The 26,940-nt window shown below is 37.2% G+C and overlaps 1 protein-coding gene across 2 annotated transcripts; it reads left to right on the top strand.

The window, feature by feature from the left end:
* Positions 1-15,958: 15,958 nt before the first annotated feature.
* On the top strand, positions 15,959-25,974 carry NAF1 (nuclear assembly factor 1 ribonucleoprotein). Of its 2 annotated transcripts, none has more exons than XM_087724672.1 (8): positions 15,959-16,555; positions 17,509-17,641; positions 18,583-18,676; positions 20,344-20,426; positions 22,136-22,296; positions 23,428-23,479; positions 24,430-24,532; positions 25,367-25,974. In XM_087724672.1, exons 1-8 carry the CDS (start codon positions 15,996-15,998, stop codon positions 25,816-25,818), a joined length of 1,638 nt encoding a protein of 545 aa, XP_087580798.1. In that variant the 5' UTR covers positions 15,959-15,995; the 3' UTR covers positions 25,819-25,974. The 2 variants fall into 2 exon arrangements, with proteins under 2 accessions (XP_087580798.1, XP_087580797.1); XM_087724671.1 differs by having other exon boundaries at positions 18,580-18,676.
* Positions 25,975-26,940: the final 966 nt, after the last annotated feature.

Below are 26,940 nucleotides of genomic sequence, written 5' to 3'. Positions count from 1 at the left end.
CTATGAAAAGATAGAAACAAAAATTCCATCCAAGTATTTTAACAAAGTTTGTCAGGGTATTGGGAGTGAATTTTTTTTTAGTAAGGTAGGGGCCCTAACATGGTGTTTAGCTATCCATTCATTTTGGGATGAGGGTAGATGCTTCCAAGCAACTAAGTATTTTTCCCCTGTGGATCCTAAGTCAAGGATTTCCTTGATTTCAAAGTTTTGTTCACCTTGTATTATGTTAGAAACAGGTGGTGTAGGTGCAGGTGGTCTGAGTGGTGAGATTACTTCTCCTTTGAGTAAACTAATGTGAAATACTGGGCTTGCCTGGACTTGCCTGCGTGTCTTTGGAAGGAGTAGTTCTGCTGTTACTTGGTTGATGACTCTAGTGATAGGGAAAGATCCAATGAAATTTATTCGATGGCTGCAATGACTGCAGGAATTTTGTAGATAAATATACTCTATCTCCAATGTGGAAAGGTTTGGGTTCCACTCTTTTCTTGTCAGCTTGAATTTTAAAAGCCGCTCTAGCTTCCTCTAAAGCTAATCTAACTACTGGCCATGTGTTTCGTAGGTTGTCTATCCATTCTTTAAGTGAGGGAATAGTGGGTTCTTCTGGGGTAGGCATGAAATCCTGGCCTGTTGCTACTCTAAAAAGGGTAAAACCAGAGCTTGAGTGTACAGAGTTACTGAATGCCACTTCCGCAAAAGGTAAAAGTTCAGTCCAGTTATCCTGTTGAAAATTAATAAAACATCTTAGATATTGTTCTAGGACTGAGTTATTTTTTTCAGTTTGACTGTTAGTTTGGGCGTGGTGTGATGAGCTCAACCCCTGGGCGGTGCCAAGTACATTTAAAAATGCCCTCCAAAATTTTGAGGTGAATTGGACTCCTCTGTCAGAGATGATTCTCTGTGGGGCTCCATGAAGACGATGAATATGTATCAGGAATAATTTGGCTAGACTTTTGGCAGTTGGGACTGTTTGGCAAGGTATAAAATGTACCTGTTATGACCCAAATGACAGTATTCCCTGCACTTTCTGGTAGCTCTACTTTATTGTATTTATTGTATTGTATAGCAATAGCAGTTAGACTTATATACCGCTTCATAGGGCTTTCAGCCCTCTCTAAGCGGTTTACAGAGAGTCAGCATATTGCCCCCAACAATCTGGGTCCTCATTTTACCCACCTCGGAAGGATGGAAGGCTGAGTCAACCCTGAGCTGGTGGGATTTGAACCGCTGAACTGCTGATCTAGCAGTAGCCTGCAGTGCTGCATTTAACCACTGCGCCACCATTCCAATTTTGGAACTTCCAATTTTGGAACTTCTTCTGTAGGTGTGGCCTGCTTTCCGGGTCCACTGGTGGAACCTCTTCTAACCGGTTTGGTAGATTTGATGAACCGGTTCTACCGAACTGGTGCGAACTGGTAGGAACCCACCTCTGGTCCATACATATACCATAGTATAATGAGAAAAATCTTCTGCTTGTTCAGCTAAGTTATGAAGATGTGTAAGTGACAAAAGTATTAGCAATTGATTTTCTAAATAAGATTCCCATAATTAAACAGTAGGTTATTAAAGCTTTTCAATCAAGAGAATGAAGGAAAAGGAGGAAATAACATGGTAATAGTTCTTGTTCTCACCCAACATTCACTTTACTTAAACAACCAAAGATAGTGAATCACTTTACATGCAACAAATCTGTGAGAAGATCATAGACCCTTCTATGTTTAATAAATCTATAGCATTTGAATGGGACTTTCAGACCGAAGTTCCAAAACAATAATTCTTAGATCTTTCAGTTTTTCTTAAAACAAAAAATAACTGGCCAATTTAACTTCCTCCTAATATCAATTAACTTTGTCAGCTTACCTGTCACTCTTAAGATAAGAATAAAAATAAAAGCAAGGCTTTGCAGAACAGTTACTACTTTCTGCAAAGGAGAGGTTCCTTCCATGAGAAAATTCCAACTAAATTTATAGCAAAATAATGCCTTTCTACAGATCAAATTGCCATGTTTGAGAAGCAACCGAAACAACAATCTGGATTCAGGGTAAAATAATTTAGAAGCATTGGTCCAAAAATATAAACTAAAAAAACTCTCTGCTTGTATTGAAGCCCAGGCAGAATTAAACTCATTACGCTCATAAAAAAGGAGAATTCATTAGAACAAAGAACTAAAAATTGCCCTGCTAATAAAGTTAATAAAACTGATAGCTATGATCAGCAACTAAAACAACCTAATAAATCAATACCTGCTATGAAGATGAGTGGTGGTAGTCATAGATAATCCAAAATTCTTATAACTTCAAAAAAATCAGCTAACCCCTATATGCAAAATCACTCTCTTCAAACAAAACAGTTTCTCTTCATATTTCTTTCAACAGTCAATTCTGGTTGCTGGGTTTCTACAAGAGCAATTATATTTTCTCTGGAACAACTCTTCTATTGCCAGTATCAACAGATTTATGTGCAGTTGAATGGCTCCCAGGTTCACCACATACAAATGAATTTTGCTGACCTTTCAGCAATCTATTTTGCTTCTAATGACATTTAAGACACTTAATAATTTTTCTAGTAGACGTTTTTATGACATAAAACCCATCTATTTGGTTAGATCCATACCAGCTAGATTTTATCGCTTTTTAAGCAGCACATATCTTGGCAACAATATTTCCTCTTCTTCATGCCCGTCCTTGACAAAGCAAGGCTTTGGGAGTCAACAGACCAGTGGTGGAATTCAAATAATTTAACAACCGGTTCTCTGCCCTAATGACCATCTGGGTAGGTGGGGCTCGGTAGTCATGTGACTGGGTGGGCGTGGCCAACTCAAGGTCACTCATGTCGATGGACGCTTCCCCTTAGCTGTTACAATGTAATAAGGGTTAACCAGAGAAGCAGTTTCTGTAAGCAGGTCAATAAAGATTAGGCTAGAAACAACACTAGAATGTTTCCTTCCTGCCTTCCTTACAGGATTAGCCCTGTAAAGTGGAAAAAACCAAGATGGGATTTCTTCCAACAATCGGTTCTCTGAACTACTTAGAAAGTTACCAACTGGTTCTCCCGAATAGGTGCAAACTGGCTGAATCCCACCACTGCAACAGACTCTATATAAGAAGGCTAAGCCACATGATGTTGAAACTGGTCTTATCAGCCCTTGTATCCCTGATTAAGGGTGAACAAGAGAATACTATACTAAAGCTAAATAAACTCAAGAAAACTTTACTAGCTACAATTGCCAAGCCCCTGTTGATCTTTTGTCTCCCATTGTCCCCAGCCCTTTCCATCCTGCGACAGATAAAGACTCAGCAGGAGTATGTCCTCTTAATGCTATCTGTCCTGGCTCTAATGCAGCAGAACAGAAGCTAGCTGAAGCTTGTCAGACCAGATTATTTGTTAAATTTTTTATTGTTATCTTTTAGATCCCAGTGTTCTACTTTCTGAAAGCACATTATCCTATTTTTATAATGTGGAACACACTATAAAAGTTACCAAGCTATTCAGTTGAAGCTAATCCCCAAATCCAGGTCTCTCTGTGACAAATTTGGCAGGTTTGGTGGGAGCCTGCAGTTTTGGCTTTATGTCCATCTCATATTTCTGTTGGGATAATCTCCCCCTCCCCCTCCCCCTCCTCCTCCTCCTTCTCCTCCATGTTAATTTTTAATATATATATTCCTACATTAGGAATAAGTAATTCATGAGATAATATGTCAGTACCCAGATACCATCATCAGTCTTGCCAAGGTTTTAAATGCTCATATGGGGGAGACTGATGTCCCCCTTCAAACTCATTTTAAATGGCCTCTGAGCTCCAAAGGTGTGTGTCACCTTCAGATTAGACAATCTGATGACAAATTCTGCAATTTTGCAAGTTCCGTTTTAGCTCAGTCAGTAGACAGACTGGATTTAGCTGTGCTACATGGCACTGCGAAGGAGATATCAATGGGGAATTTACATTTGTTGCTCATATAGCTCCAGTGTGTTAGCATTAGTGTTAGATCCTCCCATGTTCTATAATCAGGCTAGATATTATTGGGCTACAGTGATAGATTATATAATTATTCCTTGGAGTTATTTTCACCACTTTATAGTGGTGGATGTCCCAACAGTGATAATTAAAGCGACATTAATTTGTTAGCTGCATCTTAAAACAAAACCTGAGTCTTTAGAAATAGCAATTCCCCTATTGAGGTTATAACAATTGGCTGTTTTCAGAACAAATTGGCTGTTTTCAGAACAAACGGTCTTCCAAGCAAACTATCTGTCTGGTCTTTTAAATACATACACTATTTTTCAATTGCATTCTCTAATATGCTCATTTTACTCTAGTGAACAATAATATTACTTATCAGTTTGCTAGTCACGTCCATCTTTTATAAGGTTCAAACCTTACAAACTGCATCAGAGTTTAAAAGGGTCTTCCTCTATGTGCTCAAAACATTCCGACAAAGCAATTTACGAAGTGCCTTTCAGCTATTCAAAATTATAAAGATCTTTGAAAATTAAAGAAAAGACAGTGTATGAGAGAGGACTGCAGGAATTTAATTGCAGCAGTCAAGGTTAAGAATCCTTCTTGGTTCTGGTATCTAATTAACCAGGCTTTTACTGACAGATGCACTGCCTCAGATTTCTGTGGAAGACTGGGACAATTATTTTCAAAAATATGCTTAAAAGGGTGTCATTAGAAAACCTTAGTTAGATTACATTTTACAATGATCTCCTGATCTGGCCACCTGTGTCTGCAGCTGATGTCAAGGATTTTATTATGCAATTGAAATTGGATAAGGCATCAGGAGATTTCATCCCCGCAGAACTAATAAGAAAGAATAAAGATTGATTGACCCTTATTTTTGGTTGCTTTATTTACTCATACGCAGCATACTTCCCATATGACTGGAGCCAAGCTATTGTCATATTATTCTATAAAAATAATGGCAATAGATTTGACCCTACAAATTACCAGGCCATTAGTTTACTTGTTATATCCCAGACTTTTATATACAAAATTACTGGAATGGATCCAAAATGATAATGTTACTGTGAAAGACCATGTTGGCCACAGAGGGGAACAATCAATTTTGGACCATTATATGGTCCTTCATCATCCACTTGAAAAATACTCTGCTCCACTCTTCTCGGAGGCTCCTTGTTTGCAATCTTTGTTGACTTTAAATCAACCTTTGACATAATCCAATGGGAAAGGCGCTAGTCGTCACTTATAAAGCCCTTCATGGTATTGGACCTGGATACTTGAGAGACCGCCTGCTGCCAATTACCTCCACTAGACCGATTAGATCCAACAGATTAGGCCTCCTCCGAATTCCATCCGCCGGCCAGTGTCGACTGGCGATTACTCGGAGGAGAGCCTTCTCTGTGGCTGCTCCGACCCTCTGGAACGAACTCCCCGTGGAGATTCGAACCCTCACCACCCTCCAGGCCTTCCGCAAGGCCCTTAAAACCTGGCTGTTCCGACAGGCCTGGGGCTAAAGAGCTGCTGCCCCCGTCTCAAATGGTATGACTGTTGTATGTTTTAAATTATGCATTGGTATGCTTTGGTTTTTTTATTTTTTTTCTCTGTATTCCCCTTCCCTGGTTGAGTTGTGAGCCGCCCTGAGTCCCCTTCGGGGGAAAAGGGCAGCATATAAATGAAATAAACTGAACTAAACTGAACTGAAAGACTATAGAACAGATTAAGACATCTACCATTGATAAAAGGTTCCTCTTGCCCAATCTTTTTACTTTAATACAACTCTGAGAGTTAGATGTTCCTGGGACCATCTTTATGAACTTGTTATAACACAGAGAGGAGTAAAGCAAGGTTGTAGCATCTTAATTTAAAACAACTGCTTCATAATAAAAGCATTCACAATCCCTGATCATTGTCACCCCATTCTAGCAATTATAAGCAATTATCTCACTTTTGTAAGCAGGTGATATAGTTACGGTATGTTTGTTTTACAGATAGGAGCGAGAAGGGCACTAAGGGCTGTGATATTTTTCTGCTTAGAAGGAAGATTATTAATAAATTATTTTCAAAGTTCTAGTATTTTCTTGACATCATTATAAATTACATATGTGGCAAATAAATAGGTCTCTGATTGAAGGGCATATCTATAAATATGTCAAAATGCTGTTCCACACCTTTCTGTCTAGGAACACACATCTTTCCTACGAAGCTCGTGCTCAGTGAAGCTCAATCACAATAACTATGATGAATTATTTTTACTCAAAGGGGCCTCATTATATCCCAGAAATCTGTACCAGATCTGAGACATGAGCCTTCAATCTAAACTAAATGTACATTTAGATTAGAATCTCTCTACACTTAGGGAGATTCTTCCAAAGGGGTTTCCAGCAGTTTTCCAGTGTTTCAGTCAAGTGATCACCATTTGTGATCTTCACTTCTGGCTTCTGACAAGCAAAATTAATGGAGAAGCCAGCAGAAAGTTGCGAATTATGGTCATGTGACACTGCACTTAACAATCCATGGTAATTTATTTAACAACCACAGTGAAATTAATGTAAGTTGGCATGGTCATGTGACATTTCATTTTATGGTGATGCCACTTAGTGACAGAATTTCCAGCCCTAACTGGCATTGGTGGGAAGTACCTGCAGTGATTTTGAAGCATTTACCTTCACATATATGCACAGGTATCCCAGAGCACTCCATATTTGCACATACAGATTTAGAAACAGAATCTTCCACAACTGGAAACAAATTTTGACCAAAATATCTACTTTTAATTCATAGTCTTTTCAAATTGCACATATTGATCTCAGTCTCAAAAAGGCTATGGGATTTATTATCACCTCACCATTTAGCTTTTAATTTATTATTTAACCTAATGGTTTAGTTTTTTAACCTTTAAGAAAAGAATTCTTAAAGACATAAGACTTATGTGAGGCAGGGGACAAACAAATATGCAGGTTATACAACAGAGTCATTAAACCGCAAAATAGTTGCTATTGAAATAAAACTACAAAGGATCCTTTCTCTTAGATAAAAGCTGCAGATCAAAAAAGAGTCTACATTCAGCTACCTACATTCAGAATTTACACAACTAAAAATAGCTCTATTTTAAATGCAACAGCTTGATGTAGTTGAGGTGCTAAACAGTAGAATTGAAGTTTGGCACCATGTTGTTATGCTGAAATCAATTAACTTGTCTCATTTACTTTAACTAATCATATACCATTGAGTTGTTTTTGATTCCATGAACAGATTTTCTTCATGACAATCTACAGTATTTTTAAAAGTCCTCCAATGGTGCACTCATTGCCATTGTAACTGAATATGTCCATGTTGCTGCTATGAAACGGGTATTGTAAGACAGTTAATATACTCTGCTACATCTCCTTGTAGATTGACCTCTTCTAATCAGTTGGCCACTGTGTTACTCTCCATCAGTGCTGAGTTTCAAAATTTTTAGAACCTCTTCTGTAGGTGTGGCCTGCTTTGTGGGAGTGGCTTGCCGGCCATGTGACCAGGTGGGAATGACTTGCCAGCCATGTGACTGGGTGGGCATGGCCAACTTGTAAAATGTGGTGAAACTTATTTAAAAACACTCTTGCTTAGCAACCAAAATGTTGGCTCAGAAACTCTGGCATTTGAAGCATGCAAATCTTAAAGTTGTCAAGTTACAAGACCTTGCACCTTTAACCCTTTAGAAAAAAAAAACCAGGGGTGTTCAAACTTGACAGCTTTAAGACTTGTAGACTTCAACTCCCAGAATTCATCCTCTCACTCTTCATCTTGATGATGTGCGGACAGGCGGGGGGAGGGAGCTGGAACCGGTTCTAAATGGCACTGTAGATTTGTGGAACCTCTTCTATAGAAGAGGTTAGAACTGGCAGGAACCCACACCTGCATTGTCTGCATATCTTCAATGAAACAATCTTGATGATGTGCAGATGGGCGGGGGGGAGGGAGCTGGAACCGGTTCTAAACAGCACTGTAGATTTGTGGAACCTCTTCTATAGAAGAGGTTAGAACTGGCAGGAACCCACCCCTGCTCTCCATATACCATATTTGCTGGTATAGCTTGGTGAGAACCTTGATTGAGTCTTCTTCTGTTAATTGCTACAATTCAGTGGATATTGCATCAGTTCTTGTAGCCTTCCAATTTGGTAATGTCTGGAGGGCTGATCTAATTTTAACTTCTAGTATTAGATACTCCTGTATGTAAGGAATATTTTCTAAGGTACCTTGGATGTTGATATCCCTACTGCATTGTATTTCAGTTTACTCCTTTTCATCTTCCTTTGGTGACTTACTTCACGTCTCACCCAGTGTGCAGGAGTAGATAATATTTTCAGCATTGGGATATCACTTTACCTTTCTTCCTTGCCTGCAAGGTGTATGTTGGTGGTGCTTACACTGAAAATATATTAAAATGGTTTACTTGAAATGGTTGGACTTAGCCTGTTACTACCTTCTGTTTAAACACCTTAAGTGAAGGCTGCTCTAGTTATAGAGCTGAGGTGGCGCAGTGGTTAGAATGCAGTACTGCAGGCCACTTCAGCTGACTGCTATCTGCAGTTTGGCGGTTCAAATCTCACCGGCTCAAGGTTGACTCAGCCTTCCATCCTTCCGAGGTGGGTGAAATGAGGACCCAGACTGTGGGGGCAATATGCTGACTTTGTAAACCGCTTAGAGAGGGCTGAAAGCCCTATGAAGCGGTATATAAGTTTAACTGCTATTGCTATAAAGAAGCATGGTATTCTTTTCCTTCAATGATCCTGCAATCCCTTGTATGGGGTTGAATGGGGTGACTGAATGGAGGTCCAGCATTTACTGGCTGGATGCCCTTCTTGATACCTACACGGTATAATTTTCTTTTTCAAAACAATCTGTGCTGACCCTCTTGGCTCAAAAACATTACTTTCCATTATCATAGCATCGCCTGTATATTTTCAGGATGGAGTAGGCAAGAAAGAACAAAGGTGACATGGCTGAAATAGTTCCAATTTGTCGCTTTTTCAGTCTCACTTGAATGTGCATGCACAGATAGTGAGGAATCTACAAGTCTGTTCAAATAATGAACTGGACTTTAGTAGCAGAGAAAAATGGAATATAAGCTACTGAGTAAGAAGCCCCCTTGAATCACACATTCAGTACATGTACACATTCCTGCCAATGTGTCAGCCTTTTAAGGTAGACCAGATCAGGAAGCAAAATCACAAGAAATATTGGATTTCTACTTTATTGATTATAGGCTATAGTCATAGATTCTTGAAAGGCTGACCAAGTTTTCTCTTCTTGACTTTTATACTGATCAGAGTTAAGGTGGAACCAGTTTAATTTTTTTCCCTAATATTCTCTTTTCCCAAACTTAAAACATATTTTATTGAACATTACATATTTTTTTTTTGCAAAGTCAAATCTGTAACTCAGTACACAATGCAAGTAAATACGGAAATCTGCCTATATATCAGTCCTCCAAGGCAGAATAATATATATTTAATGCACATTAAATAATACATTTCCCATTATTACATGGGAAGTATCAGTAGAAATAGCATCTATTTGGATGCCTGGGTATAACTATTTCCTTGTAGAAAATACTGCAGTGTAGGCTACTGATAAACTCTGTCACTAGGCAACCAATGCAACTAGTTTGGATCACTATGGAAACAGTTGTGTTTTTATGTGAATACAGGACTTTCAAAAGTATGTAGTAGTGTAAGAGCATCATCCTTAACATCATTTCTCGGTGACAGTGATATGATTGCCCTTACCAACATTGCATGAGTCAAAGAGAGCCAATAGTCTGGCGAGTTCAATGCAGTCCATGACAAACCACTTTCAGTTTCTTGGAATTGGTATGTGATTAAGAATGCACTTATTGCTGTATCCACCATTTGCACATGAAAATGAGGGGGAAAGGCTCTGAACAAGTAAAATAGAAGTTTCATGGCAGAGCATTTTTGCCTGAAGGTGTTACTGAGGATTTGGGGTGCGTGTTGCTTTGAAGTGACAGCAAAAATAGGCAGCAATTTAGCAGAATTCAAGAAATAGTACCGTATCTGTATTGTAGATTTAGTGAAATTAATTATGAGGGCAAATAGCTGATAACTACCCATAACTTTAGGATCATAGGATATGTTCTCTTTGATAATTACAGATTAGCTCCAGCTGCAGAAAGGAAAACTAGAAAAGAAAGGGAAAAACAAGGATAGCAAAGGGGAAAAAAAAGAAATATATAAAGAAGTAAGTTCTCCCCTCTTCACAAGTATAGACAATTTTAACAACTTACTAACTTCTCTTAAAATATAACAATCTCTTCATTTCTATATAACAAACACTAAAATCTTGCTTTCATCCCTGATCAGCAAAGTCCATTAAAGCTTTTCCAAAGCACCAGAAGACAAAACAAGAAAAATGGATGGAAAGTAACCATTTAGATTAGGAGAGAACAACCTAGAACTAAGGAGAAATTTCCTACCAGTGAGAAAGCAACCAGTGGATTGTCTTGCCTGCAGAGTTTGTGGATGCTCCATCACTGGAAGCTTTTAAGAGATTGGATATTCATTTGTCTGAAGATGTGTACGGTCTCTTGCTTAAGCAGGGAATTGGACTAGAGGACCTTCAATAGCAATAGCAATAGCAGTTAGACTTATATACCGCTTCATAGGGCTTTCAGCCCGCTCTAAGCGGTTTACAGAGTCAGCATATCGCCCCCAACAATCCGGGTCCTCATTTTACCCACCTCGGAAGGATGGAAGGCTGAGTCAACCTTGAGCTGGTGAGATTTGAACAGCCGAACTGCAGAACTGCAGTCAGCTGAAGTAGCCTGCAGTGCTGCATTTAACCACTGCACCACCTCGGCTCTTCAAGGTCCCATCCAACTCTGATAATGATGATGATTACTAAAAACAACATAAAATAAATTCCTTCCCTTTACTTTTTTTTAAGAGAAACATTTATTAGAAGGTTACACAATCTGTGTGAAATATAAAGTCCCTTATACCAGTGTTTCTCAACCTTGGGAACTTGAAGATGTCCGGACTTCAACTCCCAGAATTCCCCAGCCAGCAAATGCTGGCTGGGGAATTCTGGGAGTTGAAGTCCGGACATCTTCAAGTTCCCAAGGTTGAGAAACACTGCCTTATACAATACTCAGTTTGCAGCTCTCTCGAAATCCCTTTAACAGCTCAGACCACAATCCTAAACAAGGATAGGTTTTCTGAAGTAATAGTGGTAACTTGCTCGTAAGATCTGCTCTAGAAGTTTCACAAGATAGGAATTTTATATCGATGGAAACACTGAAAACTGGACCTAATCACAAATCTTTGTATTTAAGATGCTGAAGTAGGTCCAGTAACACAAAATTCCCTTTACTTTTAACAATCTTGGATTTTAATCCCTTCAAATAATATTCTAGAACTTGATTTTCTTTTCCTCTTTTTCTTTGTCCCTTCTCATCAAATCTTTCAAAACCTTTAACAGGCCTCTTTTATAAACTAATATAGGAAAGTTATCCAAGTCACTTTTCTAATTTATTATTTGTACATCCTTTTTCAATGTTATCAGCCACTTTCATTTGTATGTACAGTGTATTGTATTTTTCCGGATCATTCTTGTAGTCTATCATTTTTAATTCTAGGTTTAAATCAATCAAAGTCTTGTTTGATAGAAGTTATTTCTTTTCCCTAACATCTACTGCACACTACTTTTACATTTGCAAAAGTAACTTGAGTCCATTGTTCAGAAATAACCTGTCTTTACTATGTCCAAAGTTCTCTTTTAATCTTTAATTTCAACATTTAACTTCTGTGATTTTTTTCAGAATTCAACAGCTATTTTCCATGGGAAGGACTGTACCAAAGGGTACTTTTCAAAAGGCAACTGGAGCTTGCTTTGTTTTTGCTTGAACATTTCCATAGACACAGAAAGGATTCTTAAAATTAATTTCAAAATATTTAAAACCCATCTGCATCTTTACTTAGTTTATAACTTTCCAAAAGCAACACTCTAGCCATCCTTTTGTCATTTATTCCCTCCTCCAAATATAGGTCCAGCTGAGCCAGTGCTTCACAATTGTCAACCTCAGGAATCATTAAGCCAGGATTCAATAGACACAGGTATCTCCTGTTCAGCTAAAGTAGTGAGATGATGACACACAATCCAGAAGTACAGTGGTGGGATTCAGCCAGTTCGCACCTATTCGGGAGAACCCGTTGGTAACTTTCTAAGCAGTTTGCAAAACCAGTTGTTGGAAGAAATCCCATCTTGTTTTTTTCCACTTTCCAGGGTTATTCCTGTAAGGAAGGGAGGAAGGAAACATTCTGGTGTTGTTTCTAGCTTAATTTTTACTGCCCTGCTTATAAAAACTGCCTCTCCTGTTAACCCTTGTTACATTGTAACAGCTAAGGCGAAGCGCCCATCGATGTGAGTGACATTGAGTTGGCCACACACCCCAGTCACATGACCACCGAGCCACACCTACCCAGATGGTCATTAGGTCAGAGAACCGGTTGTTAAATTATTTGAATCCCACCACTGCAAAGGTCAAAGATCTAGATTCATAAAGAAGTGAGCAAAAGATGAAGAATGAATAATTGCAGCCACCGCAATTGCTTGGAGTCTTTGTTGTAAACAACCATTCAAAATCCTAATTTATGACTCTTGTTATTGATTCTTGTTTGTGACTCTTTGATTCTTGGACTGGCTGACCAACGGTTTTGGCTTTGTAACTCTAGAAATGTATTTGGAGTATGCTAATATATTGTGGGTTGCAATTAGCATTTTTCAGGCATGCACTCTTTGCTGGGCATTTGAATTATATTCCTGTCCGCAGTTATTTGCTGCAGCTTCAGACCACATCTGTTTCCATATGGAATCTTGAAACAGATTAAAAATTGCTCTTTCAAAGTTCTTGATATTTGAAAAGCAATTAAAAAGTAATTCCAAAAGTAATTAAAAAATGAGGCTCAGTTGAACATTATGTCCATATAGGCTACTTTACAACTGTGAGTTTAGATGGAATCCAATTGCTCATCTCACCAGCTGCCCACACACCAAAAAATTGGATCCTGCTAGTGTACTTGAAAGAAACAGTCCAGGATACATGTGTGTTGTGGCGCAGCAGGAGCCGTCGGAGCCGCCACCAGACTCCGACAGCGAGGGGCCTTATGAGTCGGCTCTGGAGGATGTGGAGAACCTTGGACAGGGTTCCAACTCTGAGCAGGGACCAGAGAGGCTAGTTGGCCACCAGGAGGCGCCTAAGCCTTGGACCAGTGGGAAGGAGACAAGGGAGTGTGATCGTGACGTCATGCATTGGAGCAGTGGGGAGGAGACAAGGGAGTTATTCTTGGATGCCCGGCAACGGAGAGCTAATAGGCGTAAGGAACAGTTACGCAGTTACAGGAGATAATAGCACTCAGCTGGTGGTAATTAGGCTCCTCTCAAGACTATAAAAGGAATAATTGTGCACACGCCCTTTGCAGGAGTCAACGTATTCACTAGAGCTGGAGAACTCTCATGGCTAGCTTGGCAGGCTGGATTGCTGCCAAGGTTAGTCTGTGATGGATTGCTGGCAACGTCTTGTCTGTGCTGGATTGCTACCAAGGCCTGGACTGTGCTGGATTGCTGCCAATGTCCTGTCTGTGTGTTAATAAATCCTTGAAGTATCTTTGTCTCGGAGTGCTTTGGTATAGGACGAGGGGGGTCAGAACATATGTGGATGATCTTTTCTTGCTCTGGAAAATTTTTGGTGGTCAGAATCTACCCCCTAGTTGCTAACTTCTATTGCAATGTCATCCACACTCCTTCAGGCATGACTAGTTTATCAGATCCTCAATGTAAATCTCCATAACACCTTTCACAATGGAATTCATTAGCAACATCAAAATCTGCCAACTAAAAGGAGCAAGAACAATAGGAATAATTAAGGAACATAGATCTAGAGGCACAGGTCTAAACAAGTTTAATGAGAATTATGGAAAACTATAATTTTCAATGATGGGATAAAATGTATCTTTATATAACATCCTGAAGTTCTCATAAACATATGCAATTTGGTGATTTCTAAGATGCATGGATTTGAGTATTTCTAATATGGATTTCAGTATTTATTAAGATTCACAATGACTACTTTTCCCTTTTTGTTTAACAAATGAAAGATTAAAGTGTACTTTTGGAAGGAGAGTGAGAAAAATGCATATTTCAATAATTTTAGATTATTTAATATTATTGAACTTGACATATTGTGGTAATAGAAGCTTATTGAAAGTGGCAGTTAAACTACAGAAATAATTAAGGTTACAGCCTGCTGGAGTACTGCATTTAACAGCACTAATGTGAATATTAAACAGTAATTTACAAAAGATTTAATACTGTCTACATTTCATATAAATTAATTTCTTATACAATTCACCATGCAATTCATAAAAATCACCTAAATGAAAAAATGGTTATTATATTCAATCTGTCAATTATTTCATTAAAGTTTCCAACTCTTTAATGTGTTAAATATAATTCTTTCTTGTTTTAATTTTTATTGAAAGTGTCTGCTCTATTAGTGCCTTTATCTTTAACATGGAGCGCTGTCCTTTAGGACCATTATTATGTTTCAGTGAATGAATAGACTACCATTCTGTTGTCAAGAATAGAAATGAGTTATTTTAAGAATCTAGGGCTCAAGATTTCTGATACGAGAAATTTAAAATGCTTATGTCTTCCACATAAAACTACGTAGGAACTCATATTTAGATTCTGAAGCCACTCACCTATTAAACAACCATCAATAGTTTATGTTTTTCTGAGTTTCCTATAATATGTAGTATGAGAAGGGTGAAAAGATAAACTAACCTCTGGAATGCACAGCAAACTTTTAATAATTTAGCTTTCTAAATATCAATGAAATAGAATGAAACAATATACCTAGTATTTATTACATCTAAACCAGGTCTAGCAGAGGGGACATGCTCAGAGTCCATTTCATTAAACATGCCACTTTGCAGGATCCTGCCATCTCTGTGTTTGCACATGTCCTGTGGAATAGCATCTCTTAGATCCACATGGTCCTGCAGGCATTTAGGCCAGAGATTAATAATTTCAGCTGGTGGTGTGACTTTTTATTGTGAGTGTCGTATAACCAGGGCATCAATAGTTATACAGTATGTTGTAGTGATGGTTTTAAGCCTTGTACCTTGCACAGAATCCCTCCTGAGAGTCATTTAAATACATAACATAAATCCAATTTAGCCAGTGTTTTCTCGTTTTACACAAAAACACAAAACCCACATCAGATTGAGTCCTTATGTGAGAATTTTAGATACATGCAAAACCAACCCAAATTGGACACCTCTGTGACACTTTATTCATCATGATGATGATGAACAAACTCCTAACACATGAACAACCTGGGCTTCTCTGTAACAGGAGATTCCATTTGCAATTGCCTAAGTGCTACGTGAGGGGCTGAAACACTGATATACAGAATACAGAATTTCAGGTCTTGGAAGAATTCAGTTTGGAGATTAGCTTTGGGCCTGTCATCAAGCCTTCACACCTATCTATAACCATGGTTCTTAAACTGGAGTTAATGGGGCAATTCGTAACCCCTTGAATCATGTGTGTCAAGGATTCTGCGGATGTCAAAATGCTTGTGTAAACACAAGAGGGTTGATAAGTGTGTTTTTGTGGGCGTGGGTGGGTCATGACATTATTCGAGACTGATGGTGTGTACTATAGGAAACTGTAATTGACAGCTGATCTAAAAGAAGATGGGCGTGGAGCATCCCCCAGAAGTTGTGAGCTTCCTATTGTTTACACCAGCGATCTGCAACCTTGGCAACTTTAAGACTTGTGGACTTCAACTCCCAGAATTCTTCAGCAAAGTTGGCTGAGGAATTCTGGGAGTTGAAGTCCACAAGTCTGCAAGTTGCCGAGGTTTACACCGCATACACTCGCTCCCTTGTAAAGAAACCGCCCCGGACGTGACGTCAGTATAGCGCGCCCTCTCTTGTTGTCATCGGTTCGTGTAGCCGCACGTGGATCGGGCATGGATGCCTCTTCGGCCCCGCCGGACGGCGACTCCGGCCTCGCCGGCTCCATAATGGCAGAGCAGTTGCAGGCGCTGAGGGTCGCCTGCGAGGGAAGCTCCGATGCCAGGGCGGGGAGCCCGCAGGAGGCCGCCGAGCAAGTCCCGCTTTCCCCGGAGCGCCTCTGGGAAGGAGACCCCGCAGAGCCAGAGCCTCCCTGGGTCGCCCCGAAGGGAGGCGGCGGCGTGGCGGGAGATGCTCCTCACTCCAGTGACGCCGCTGAAGAGAAGCCGGCTGTTGTGGAGGATAGCAACGGCCGGATCTCTCCCGCTTGCCCGGCTGAGGAGGCACCGTCGGATAAAGAAGAGGAGCGCCAGCCGTCCGAGGAAGCCAAGGTGGCGGACCATCCTCAGCCGTCCTCCTCCTCCTCTGATTTTCAGGACGGTAACAGCGAACAGAACGGGAGCCTCGACGGACACCCGGCAACGCTCGGTCTCCTAGAGGAAGCGGCGCTGTCGAAGGAGACGCCGGTGGCACAACGGAGCGAGAAGGGGTCGTTGGGCCTTTCGGAATCGGACAGGTGAGTTCGGGGAAGTTCCCATTTTATTTTATTATTTTATTATTCTTCACATTTTATTTCTGAGTCTGGTTCAGCCAGAGGAAGCGAGCTGAATCTGTAATTATTTTATTACAGTCACGTCAGCCAGTTTAGGTGAGTAATAATAGAATAAGAATAATAAGAAATAATAGAAAAAAATAGGAATAGAATAGAATTCTTTATTGGCCAAGTGTGATTGGACCCACAAGGAATTTGCCTTTGGTGCAGATGCTCTCTGTAAATAAAGAGACAAGATACATTCGTCAAGAATCATAAGTTACCACACTTAATGATAGTCAAAGGGTACAAATAAGCAATCAGGAAATAATAGCAATATAAATTGTTAAGGATACAAGCAACAGTTACAGTCCTACAGTCATAAGTGGGAGGAGATGGGTGATAGGAAGGATGAGAAGACTAATAGTAATGCAGCCTTAGTGAATAGTTTGACAGTGGCAAGGTAAATTATTTGTTTGGCAGAGTGATGGCATTCGGGGAAAAAACTTTCCTTGTGTCTAGTTGTCTTGGTATGCAGTGCTCTATAGCGTCCTTTTGAGGGTAGGAGTTGAAACAATTTATGTCCAAGATGCGAGGGGTCTGTAAATATAAGGCAAATAATGCATTGACACTCACCCTTTTTAAAGCTGTTTAAAGACTAAACAGGTAACCCTAATAACTCTAAACTTTACAACGAACTATTAAAAACTTCCCTCTTCCAGTTTTGCAGGACTGTAGGTTGTTATGCAAAATGGAGGGGGTTTTCTTAATAGCCACTACACAACCTGCAGTACACCTGACACAAGTCCTTTATGCCCATTGTGACTTATTACTAAAAAGGAGATTCCAGGCCAAGTCAAACCTTATGATCATTGCTAATGCTTATTTCAAATTAATGTGGCAGAACATATGTTGAAAAATAGTATCTCCCTTTACAGTGATACTGATGCAGACAGTTCATCTTCTCTTTCCTCTTCTTCCTCTCCTCCATTATTGACTGATGATGATGAACAAGATAAAAATGAAAACAATTCTACTGCTACTAAAAAAAAAAGTGAATTGACTAAAAAAGTAAGTGTTTTTGCTGTTGTAAAACACATTTGGGTGTTACCTAGGAAAAATTATCACCAATCTACATTTAGTAAAATAATGACTATGGGGAGGGACAACAGATAGAAGGATATTGTGCAAATTGAGGTATTTTATTTCTTTGATCCCTCATATAACTGTTTATAGCAGACTCTTTTGCAATCAGATATTCTTATTCATAGCTTAAATTAGCATGGAAAACAATTGCAAAAAATTCTTTGCGGTAGGTATTTGCAAGGTTGAATTGGTGAATTAAATATAAGCAGGAACAAAGAGGAAAAATGCTAGGTTATGCTCACTCCCCTTATAAATATCTATTTTTTCCTTGAGAATTGTTGCTTTGAAGTGGAATTATTTGTAGATGAGGAATTTTATCCAGTTGTGCTATATTTTATGTACTTTCTAATTGATTTGAAATGATCTTTCACATAAAAGTGCTAATAATTCCGCTTTTGGTCACATACACAAGGCGTGGAAGAAAGATGGGCTACAAAGACATATTTACTTTCCAGGTCTTTTTTCCTTTCCCTTGTTATTTTTGTTACCTTACAACCATGTAATGCATCCATATTATACAAATGTATTCTAAAAAGAAAAAAAGTACCAGTTTGCTCAGTTATTTCAGCTACTCATTTTGGCCAATTGTCCAATTTTGCCCAATTTTCAGAAGATTGAAATGGTTTTGGCCAATTTTCAGAGTGCACAAGTACAATCATTTTCTAGTTCTAGAGAACTGAAGAGACACTAAGTACTTTTTGTGTATTTGTAGTTATCTTTAGCATAGAGCTTGTCAGCATAAATCATTAATATCAGTAATAAAATAATTATAGTCTATAGTGAATATTAATTAAGCCACTTAGATTGGAAAAGTAGGATATGGGCCTTAGCATGCAAATGGATTTTTAAAATTATTTATTCAGCAGGAGCCACCTCTTATTGAAGACCTAATGATAATTCTTCCTGAATCTGTTAAATTAATGCCTTTTGGACAAGTTTCCAGCATCATTGAACATCAAGGTAAGAAGTTGTGTAGGAGTGTGCATTTTGTGTTCCCTGAAAATGTTTTTTTTTTATTATGTAGTTATTTATGGAGAATTTGATAGCTTAATACAAAAGTGAGTGATTCGTGACTTTTTGTGATTGTTTTGCATCCCCTTAAAATATTTGATTTTCAATAACATTTTATAGTCACTCCACCTTCTCCTCGTAAAGGAAAAACTAGAAATTTCCTGTTAGGTCAAAAGAGCAATCATGCACAAAATTCAGCAATAATTCCACCAACTAATATAGCATCTCATCTATTTTAAATGCATTCTAAAAGTTGCACCTTAGTCACCTAACCAAACTGAGACAAAATCAATAATAGTATTTGAGGGATCTTTGATGCTCTCTGAGCCTGGTTGTTTTGTTGCATAAGTTTTATTACCCACACTATATAACATCACCAGTGCTAGTCAATGTCTGCAAGAAAACAACCAAGGCCAGAGAGCACTAAAGACCCATCATTTCAACTCTGAGCTATAAATATTGTCCTTTATTAGTAATAATTATTTATTATTATTTATTATTAGTAATAATAAAAACATAATAAATGTTTTGCATTTATACAGTCTCAACAGCATTAGCATTTGCAGGCATGTCTTTAAATTACTTGTTTGTAGAATGAACCATACAGGCCATTCACTATTCAATGTGACCTTTTTCATTGCAAATAATTGTTTCTGATTTAAACAATTTATACAGTTTATAATGTAACATACAAAGGAAATATGAAAGTAAATAGGGAAATTAGGAAAGGGAAAAGGGAAGAGAAGAGGCTTGGTTCTGTCCTTTTATATATATAAAATCTTTTATTAATTTATAATATGACATACAAAGACAATACAAAAGTAACTATTAGGGAAATTAGGGAGGGAAGTGGATAGGGGGGAAAGCAAAGGAAAAAAAGGGGAAAAGGGGATTTGACTTCTTACTCCCTTTGATGCAATACAATAAGGCATTAACATCAAACCTCAACTTTTTATTTTTACCTAATAGAATAAACTAGCCATTTATATAACAACAACTTTTTATTTTTACCTAAGAGTATAAACTAGCCATTTATATAAGAACAAATTTAATCAGTAAAATCCAAAATCAAAGTTTCATTTTTTTCCACATCAAGCACAAAGTTCAGAAGCAGTTTCCAAGTAGAAATAAAAGTATTTGTATTTTTTTCTTCAATCAAAACAATCTAAGTCCACCCGTTTTTGCAGCCATTCATCCATTGAGGAAATTGAGGTTCATGGATGCACTTTGCTAGTCTTCTGCCTGTATAATGTCCTATATAATGGCTGTTGCAGTCTTTATGCTATATATTGTAGATGACTCTTGCTTTTTCTTCTGTAATATCTGAATTACAATCAGTGAATATTATAATATAAATTGTAAGTCTACAGTAAGTCTATATAGAGAGCTAAAATGTTTTAAATCAGTCCCATTTGCAAATTGAAGTAGAAAAGTTGGAATTTAAAGAAATTAGTTCTTTTTAAAAGTGTAACTAATAAGGTATCAATCATTGCAAGTATGACAATTTATAGCCTTTGTTTTCAATATGCCTATGACATTCATTGATAATGATACTTAAGCTAATACTTGTTTTTGGAAGAATTTAGCAAAATATTCAGGTTTATTTTCTTTTTTAGTAATAATTGAGTCCGAGAAGGGACTTCCTCCAGTGAATGAAAATACAGTACTTTTCAAGGAAAATCGTCATTCATTAGGAAAAGTAAATAATTTTTAAATTATTTCAATTAATATGTTAGTCGTGTGTCTTTATTGTTCCAGCATGCTTTCTCATTGATTGCTAATGCCATTAAAACAATGTTTGACCAACCATAAAAGTATTACCAGCATAAATTCATTTTTGAGAAATATTACAATAGTAAGTGTTCTTTAGGAAAATACTGTATGTTACCTGGTTTGTAAAGCACATGTTGCTATGAAAATTTAGCTCAGGAGTATATTTTTATAATACAGTACATTTGTTGATACGGCTTAGTTAGCTTTTCATTACATACTTATTTGTATAAGACTTGTCTTTCTTAATATGCTTGAAAAATAAATGAAACACAAATAAATAGAATAGTGAGTGTAAAAAATTAAACAAAAAAAGTTGAGTTGCTGAATTTTCCTAAAGTAATCCTAAAACTGCTACCATGCACCTAAATTAATCCAGTTGTTAAATAAAACTGATTTTATAAGATAAATGCTTGTTATGTCAATTAACAAAAAATAAGCAGCAATAGCAGTTAGACTTATATACCGCTTCATAGGGCTTTCAGCCCTCTCTAAGCGGTTTACAGAGTCAGCATATCGCCCCCACAGTCTGGGTCCTCATTTCACCCACCTCGGAAGGATGGAAGGCTGAGTCAACCTTGAGCCGGTGAGATTTGAACCGCCGAACTGCAGATAACAGTCAGCTGAAGTGGCTGCACTACAGCACTCTAACCACTGCACCACCTCGGCTCTCAGATTAGAAATCAGTTGATTGTTCTAGGTTGGAATTATCATAACTTTTATTATTAACTAGACAACCCTTCACCTCATTTCATACTTCCTTAACTAAATAAAGATGTAGCATGACCAAGGTCAAAAAAATCATTGGGAGCTTGAGCAATTTTCAACTTCCTGCTGGTTTGACCATGGCTGGCCACCTATGGCACGTAATGCAGAACCAGCCCATCATAGAGGTTTAGAGTAGGATTGATTTACCTGATCTCCAGGAGCCAAAGGAGGGAGGGTTCTACCTGGCCTCCAGACAGGGCAGGACCAGTCTACTGAACCTCTGGGCAGCAGTGAAGTGACCACAAATTTGCCAAATCCCACAGAAATCATGTGTCCTGGATTTTGGATGCATTCTTCAATTCAGCCCATTTGAGGTTCAAAAGCTGTTGCCCTGAGAAGCATTGTTAACCCCAGGTAAGGGGTACCGACCAAGATTTTTAGTAATATATAGATAATTACCGGTTCACAAAATTGTTGAAAAATTTGAATTTATTTTTTTAAAGTGGAATGTTATTTTAAAGCATTTTTTTAAAAATTAGTTTAGCATTTGAACTTGAAATTAGGCAGTGTTATTTGATTCTAAAACCTGTATTTTCTGGGATATTCTGCAATTTCCTTATTTGGAAATTCAGGCAGTTCTTAAACACACTCCTTACTAGAACAGAAGATGTTACCTAGCTGGGTAAGGAAACATCTACAAGTAAACAGACAAGCTCAGAGAGCACCAAGGACTCCACAGTTCAAGACTATGAGCTGTAAATATTCCCTATATTAATAAATAATACTAAAAATGCTTTTAGAACAGTTATAAGAAGTTAAATTTGAATTTTATAGAATTCGTAGTTCCCCAATAACTTTCCTTTTTAAATGTACTCACGTAATTACAGAACTTGCTTTTATGAAGCAATAACATCTGTTGTTGTCTTGCAGATCTTTGAGATATTTGGCCCAGTGTCACATCCCTTTTATGTAGTACAGTTTAATAGTGCTGAGCACATTCAGTCTAAAGATATTAAAATAAAAGATGCAGTACATTTTGCTCCAGCTGTGGAAAGCTTCACTCAGTACATATTTCCAGAAAAATTGAAACAGTAAGTTTGATGTATACATTTTTTTCTATCTAATGTTTTTTTTTTCCTGCAAGTGCAAGATCTACTTTTTCCAGATCAACCAAGTGTTGATCCATTGGTTGAGACAGGAATTGATCAACTTGTTGTTTGAGTGTGATGTTGTGGACTGAGAGAGTGACTGGCCCAAAGTTATTCAGGCAGCTTTCCATGCCTCAGGCAAGACTAGAAACCAGAATTTCCTGGTTAGAAATCTTAACCTTAAATCACTAGATCAGTGTTTCTCAACCTTGGCAACTTGAAGATGTCCGGACTTCAACTCCCAGAATTCCCCAGCCAGCATCCTGGAATTCTGGGAGTTGAAGTCCGGACATCTTCAAGTTGCCAAGGTTGAGAAACTGCACTAGACCAAATTGGCTTTAAAAGTTTGATATATACATGCATACACACAAATAGTTTGCAAATTTGAACAGTAAAAAAAATGAATTCTTGTTAGCGGTGTATAATTTATTATCTTTTTTATTTTTATTTAGTTTTATACCACCTTTATTATTTTTACAAATAACTCAAGGTGGCGATCATATCCAACACACCTTCCTCCTCCTCTTTAGGTTCTAATGACCTAATCCTAATGACCTATCTCTGCATGTTTAACTATATCTTGACAATTAAGAGTTAAGATTTACCATACGCGTTTCCTCATATATTTCATAACTTCATTCTGTATTTAGAATTTTGGTCATGAGCTGGATTTTCTGCAAAGGCTCCCTAAAACAGTCTTCCTCTACTTGCTATCCACCCGTGTGTTTGAATATAATCTTATCTAGTCATAGTAACTTGAATTATGATTGTTGTGACCACTCTAGTCAGAAAAGCATTGGTCTTCCAGTGGAGGAAGGCTGTTCTAGAGAAGCAGCACCAACATTTTGGGCACCAGGGGCCGGTTCAGTGGAGAGAGTGCTTGTCCACAGAGAGTGTCTGAAAATGTACATCTGGTAACTTTCCAAAAGATTTTGCCATTTTTGTTGTGAAGCACCATGGCTTAGTTTTATTTTAGATAATATTAACTTTCAAATAATGCTGATATTATTGTGTGTGTACATATAGGAATCTATCTTTTGTTCTTTACAAGAAAAAAACTCTTTTGTGTTCTAGAGAAAAGGGATCAGATGCATCTTGGAAAAATGATGACGAGCCACCTCCTGAGGCAAGGATATCCTTTGCATACTGATTTTGCACTTCAGTTTTCCCAATTCAAAATGTACTTCCTTTCTTTTTAAAAGAATAATATACGTATATGCAGAGAATATCACTTAACAAGAAAAATCAACTTGAGAAAATGAATTCCTCCTCATGGAGAATCTTATACTTTTTCCTGAAGTGATAACTTCAATTTAACTTCTTTCAAAGTCCATTTGTTTTTAATAAGTCAAAGAGTTGTTGGTGATGCATTTCCCACTCATATCTCACGATTATATAAAAAAATCCCCTTTCCAAAGTCCAAAAGAGAGATCCTTACGTGCTAATTTTCATTAAAAATTTAGGATGCAAGCCACACAGTTTTGAGGATTGTCTCTTTCCTTTTTTATGCCAAAGTTCATATATTCAAGAGGAACCAGATCTACCATCTGTAGGTTTTTTGAGGGATTCTTGCGGAGAAGGGATTGAAAGGTTTCAGAAGTTCACTTCTACCAGTATGATGAATACCATTCAGTAGGGATATGCAAACCTGCAGATCCAGAAACAGAATATTCTAGCATTCTCCATGTTTTATTCTTCCAAGCCACAAAAATCTAATATTCTAGGTGGTCCAGTAGTAAAGTGACTTTATGTCATGTAATCTCTGAATTCTTTCTTAATTGAAAAGTATTTTCAATTGAAGTATTTTGGAAATAATCTGGAAAAGGTACATTGGGATGCAACTTTTTAAGGGCATACATGCTGTGTGAAAAGACGCAAATCTTAACAGAGTTGCAAAGAAATGCTATTCTTATGTGTTTATTTGCACTGAAGCATGTTTTTGGAATTAAATCCAAAACATTGCAGTTATTAGATATATGTTCTTAGATAAATGACTTGATATTGTGGAAGTGCTATAAAATGCAAACCTTCACCTTTTTTTTTAACCTTTCAGTTTTTTTATTTCATTTTTTCTAGGTTTTAGATTTTAGTGATGATGAAAAAGAAAAAGCAGCAAAATCACACAGGAAATCTCAGAATATAAAAAGAAAGAAGCTCAGATCACAGCAAAATGATAGCAGTAAGTAGCTGCTGTTCTGAAATATTGAATAAACATTTAAAGAACCTGGAAATCCAATTTTATATATTATTTGTTTAATATTGATATAATCCATTCCTCACTTTTGACTTTATATTTAAGAGCCTTTCAAATTTAGAATTTTTATATTTATAAAAAATACCCTTTATTAAAAAGTGGAAGAACCGATCTCTTCAGCTGTTTAGGCATCAAGTAAATAGAAATAGTGCGATGCAAAAGAATATTGGTTAACAATTCTTGGTATTTGCTGAAAAAAATAATGCTACCTTTGTCAAAATAGCAGATCAATAATTTTACTTATGTAATGCTGAATGTTGGAAAATGGAGCATGGATAATCATATATTACAAATGCAAAATGTATTTGTAATTGTCAGTCTCTGAGTTTTTATATTCTTGAAGAATGTCTGTTTAATAAAATAATACTCATCTTGAACTATTCACAGTTGCCTCTTTTAAGATTTATAGTTTATCTGGCCAACAGATGTTATTTTTTTCTTTAAAAACAAAAGTTTATTTCTTTGCTGCTCATAATTCAAAAAATAAAATGTAACCTCAGGGTTTTCTATTAGGCAACCTAATAGGTATTACATAATATTAAAAAGCATATGTTTTTAAATAAAATATATAAAAAATAAATGATTAGTACACAATTTGATGGCTGTTATACAGTAGGCCAAGAGTTTATTCAGAATTTAGGTTTATTTAACTAACAGTGTTGTCTTGGGAAAACATAGCATTATGCATACCTTGTTTTTACAACATTCATAAAATATTACATTATGCTAATCTCTGTGTGTTTTTGTTTCCTTCTGTAGATGACAATGGACCAAATTATCAGTCCAGGCGACAACCTCCTTCAGAATATTCAGGTGGATATTGTAGAGGACAGCCTAACACCAGATTTTCATGGGGCAGACCTCCTCATGTAGCTCCTTTTCCACGTTTCTATAGGCAGCAGAATGTAACTCCACAATATTATTCCTCTGACTATGGACACTTGCCGAAACCACCTACTTTTTGTCAGCAGCAGAGACTGGAAAGTATGAGAACACATCAGTATTCTTTCCCACCCCCATCTTTTGAAACTGTTAATCATAATACAAATTTTCCACCCCCTCCCCCACCCCCACCAGTAGATTGGGGGTGGCCTCCTACGTGCTCTCAGAACACCTATGAGCCTTTATTGTCTATGTTATCTTTACCTCCTCCACCCCCACCTCCACTGCCCCCACCATCTATAGTGCCTAACACGGGCAGTTCTCCTTAGGACAGAATATATTTTCAGACAATCTATAAAATTAAACCTCGTACCTCGATGGTAGATGGGTTAATATTTTCATATTTGCTTTGACGGAGGTACACTATTTTTAATTATGTACAGAAAATGATGAGCATTTTGTATGAAATAAAAATATAGAAAGATGTTTAGCGTCTGTTTATGTTTCTGTACAAATATAATGGAGAAGATATTAAATGTTTCTTTTTACTGTCCACATTGTTAAAAACTATTTTTATAGATTTATACAGGTCTCTAATGTGTATACATTTATAACTTCCTCTAAAGCAAAATGTCTTGTTTCTCAATGCAATATGTTGAAATTATGTATTCTCTGTTGCCCCTTTACAATTGCTCTATACTACCATAGAAAGAAATTCAATTTAAAAAAACAGAATAAAATCTCCATAACCCAACCAAACGTAAACATTTTCCATGTCTGCAATATTTGGTGGGCACATGCTTAATTGTGCTTAGAGAACATTCAACAAAATAATAGAAAATAATTTAAAAAGCATGAGAACAGAACATGTTTTAACTACATATCTATGTATCCATCACGTTTATTTTCAAGGTTAATGCTCTTTTGTAATACATTTGATTTTTACTATAAGGCTAAACTAATGTTGGTTTATTTGAGACTGCATTATAGCTAATGTGGCTTATTTCTGATTAATTTCTAGGATTACGAACATGAGTTTTTCATCTTCCTGTTTTTTTCCCAAACGTATTTGTTCCTTTATATATTTGTTAATTCATTCTTTATATATGATCATATGTCAACATACTTATTTTAGACTGGTCATTATATTTAATTTACATTTCTTCAGCACCCATCTATTCTTAACCATCTCCTTGTTTTACTATGTATATTCACTATAGAAATATATAAGCCATTTTTGTTCTTTGAACAAATATTCATTTCTTGCAACAATCACCACAAGATTTACTACTTATCCACTGTAATTTTAATCTTTTCCTCATCTTTTTATTAATGTTCAGCCAAGGTATACTAATTCAGTATTGTAGGTTTTATTTTATCATTTATGTATGCCATGGAACAAAGTTTTCTATTCTCCACAACAAACACAACTACTTTGGTTTTGGATATTT

The sequence above is a fragment of the Thamnophis sirtalis genome, unplaced genomic scaffold, assembly GCF_051295495.1.
Source record: "Thamnophis sirtalis isolate CommonGarterSnake01/CBP01778 unplaced genomic scaffold, rThaSir2_p1.2 scaffold_10, whole genome shotgun sequence".
NCBI lineage: Eukaryota > Metazoa > Chordata > Lepidosauria > Squamata > Natricidae > Thamnophis > Thamnophis sirtalis.
Note: the sequence above shows the minus strand (reverse complement) of the source record. Positions and strands in the feature narration are given on the sequence as shown.

Coding starts and splice junctions, on each gene's coding strand:
- NAF1 (XM_087724671.1), top strand. CDS start 15,996: ATGGATGCCTCTTCGGCCCCGCCGGACGGCGACTCCGGCCTCGCCGGC. Junction 20,427..22,135: donor ATCGTCATTCATTAGGAAAA/GTAAATAATTTT, acceptor GTTGTCTTGCAG/ATCTTTGAGATATTTGGCCC. Junction 23,480..24,429: donor ATGACGAGCCACCTCCTGAG/GCAAGGATATCC, acceptor CATTTTTTCTAG/GTTTTAGATTTTAGTGATGA.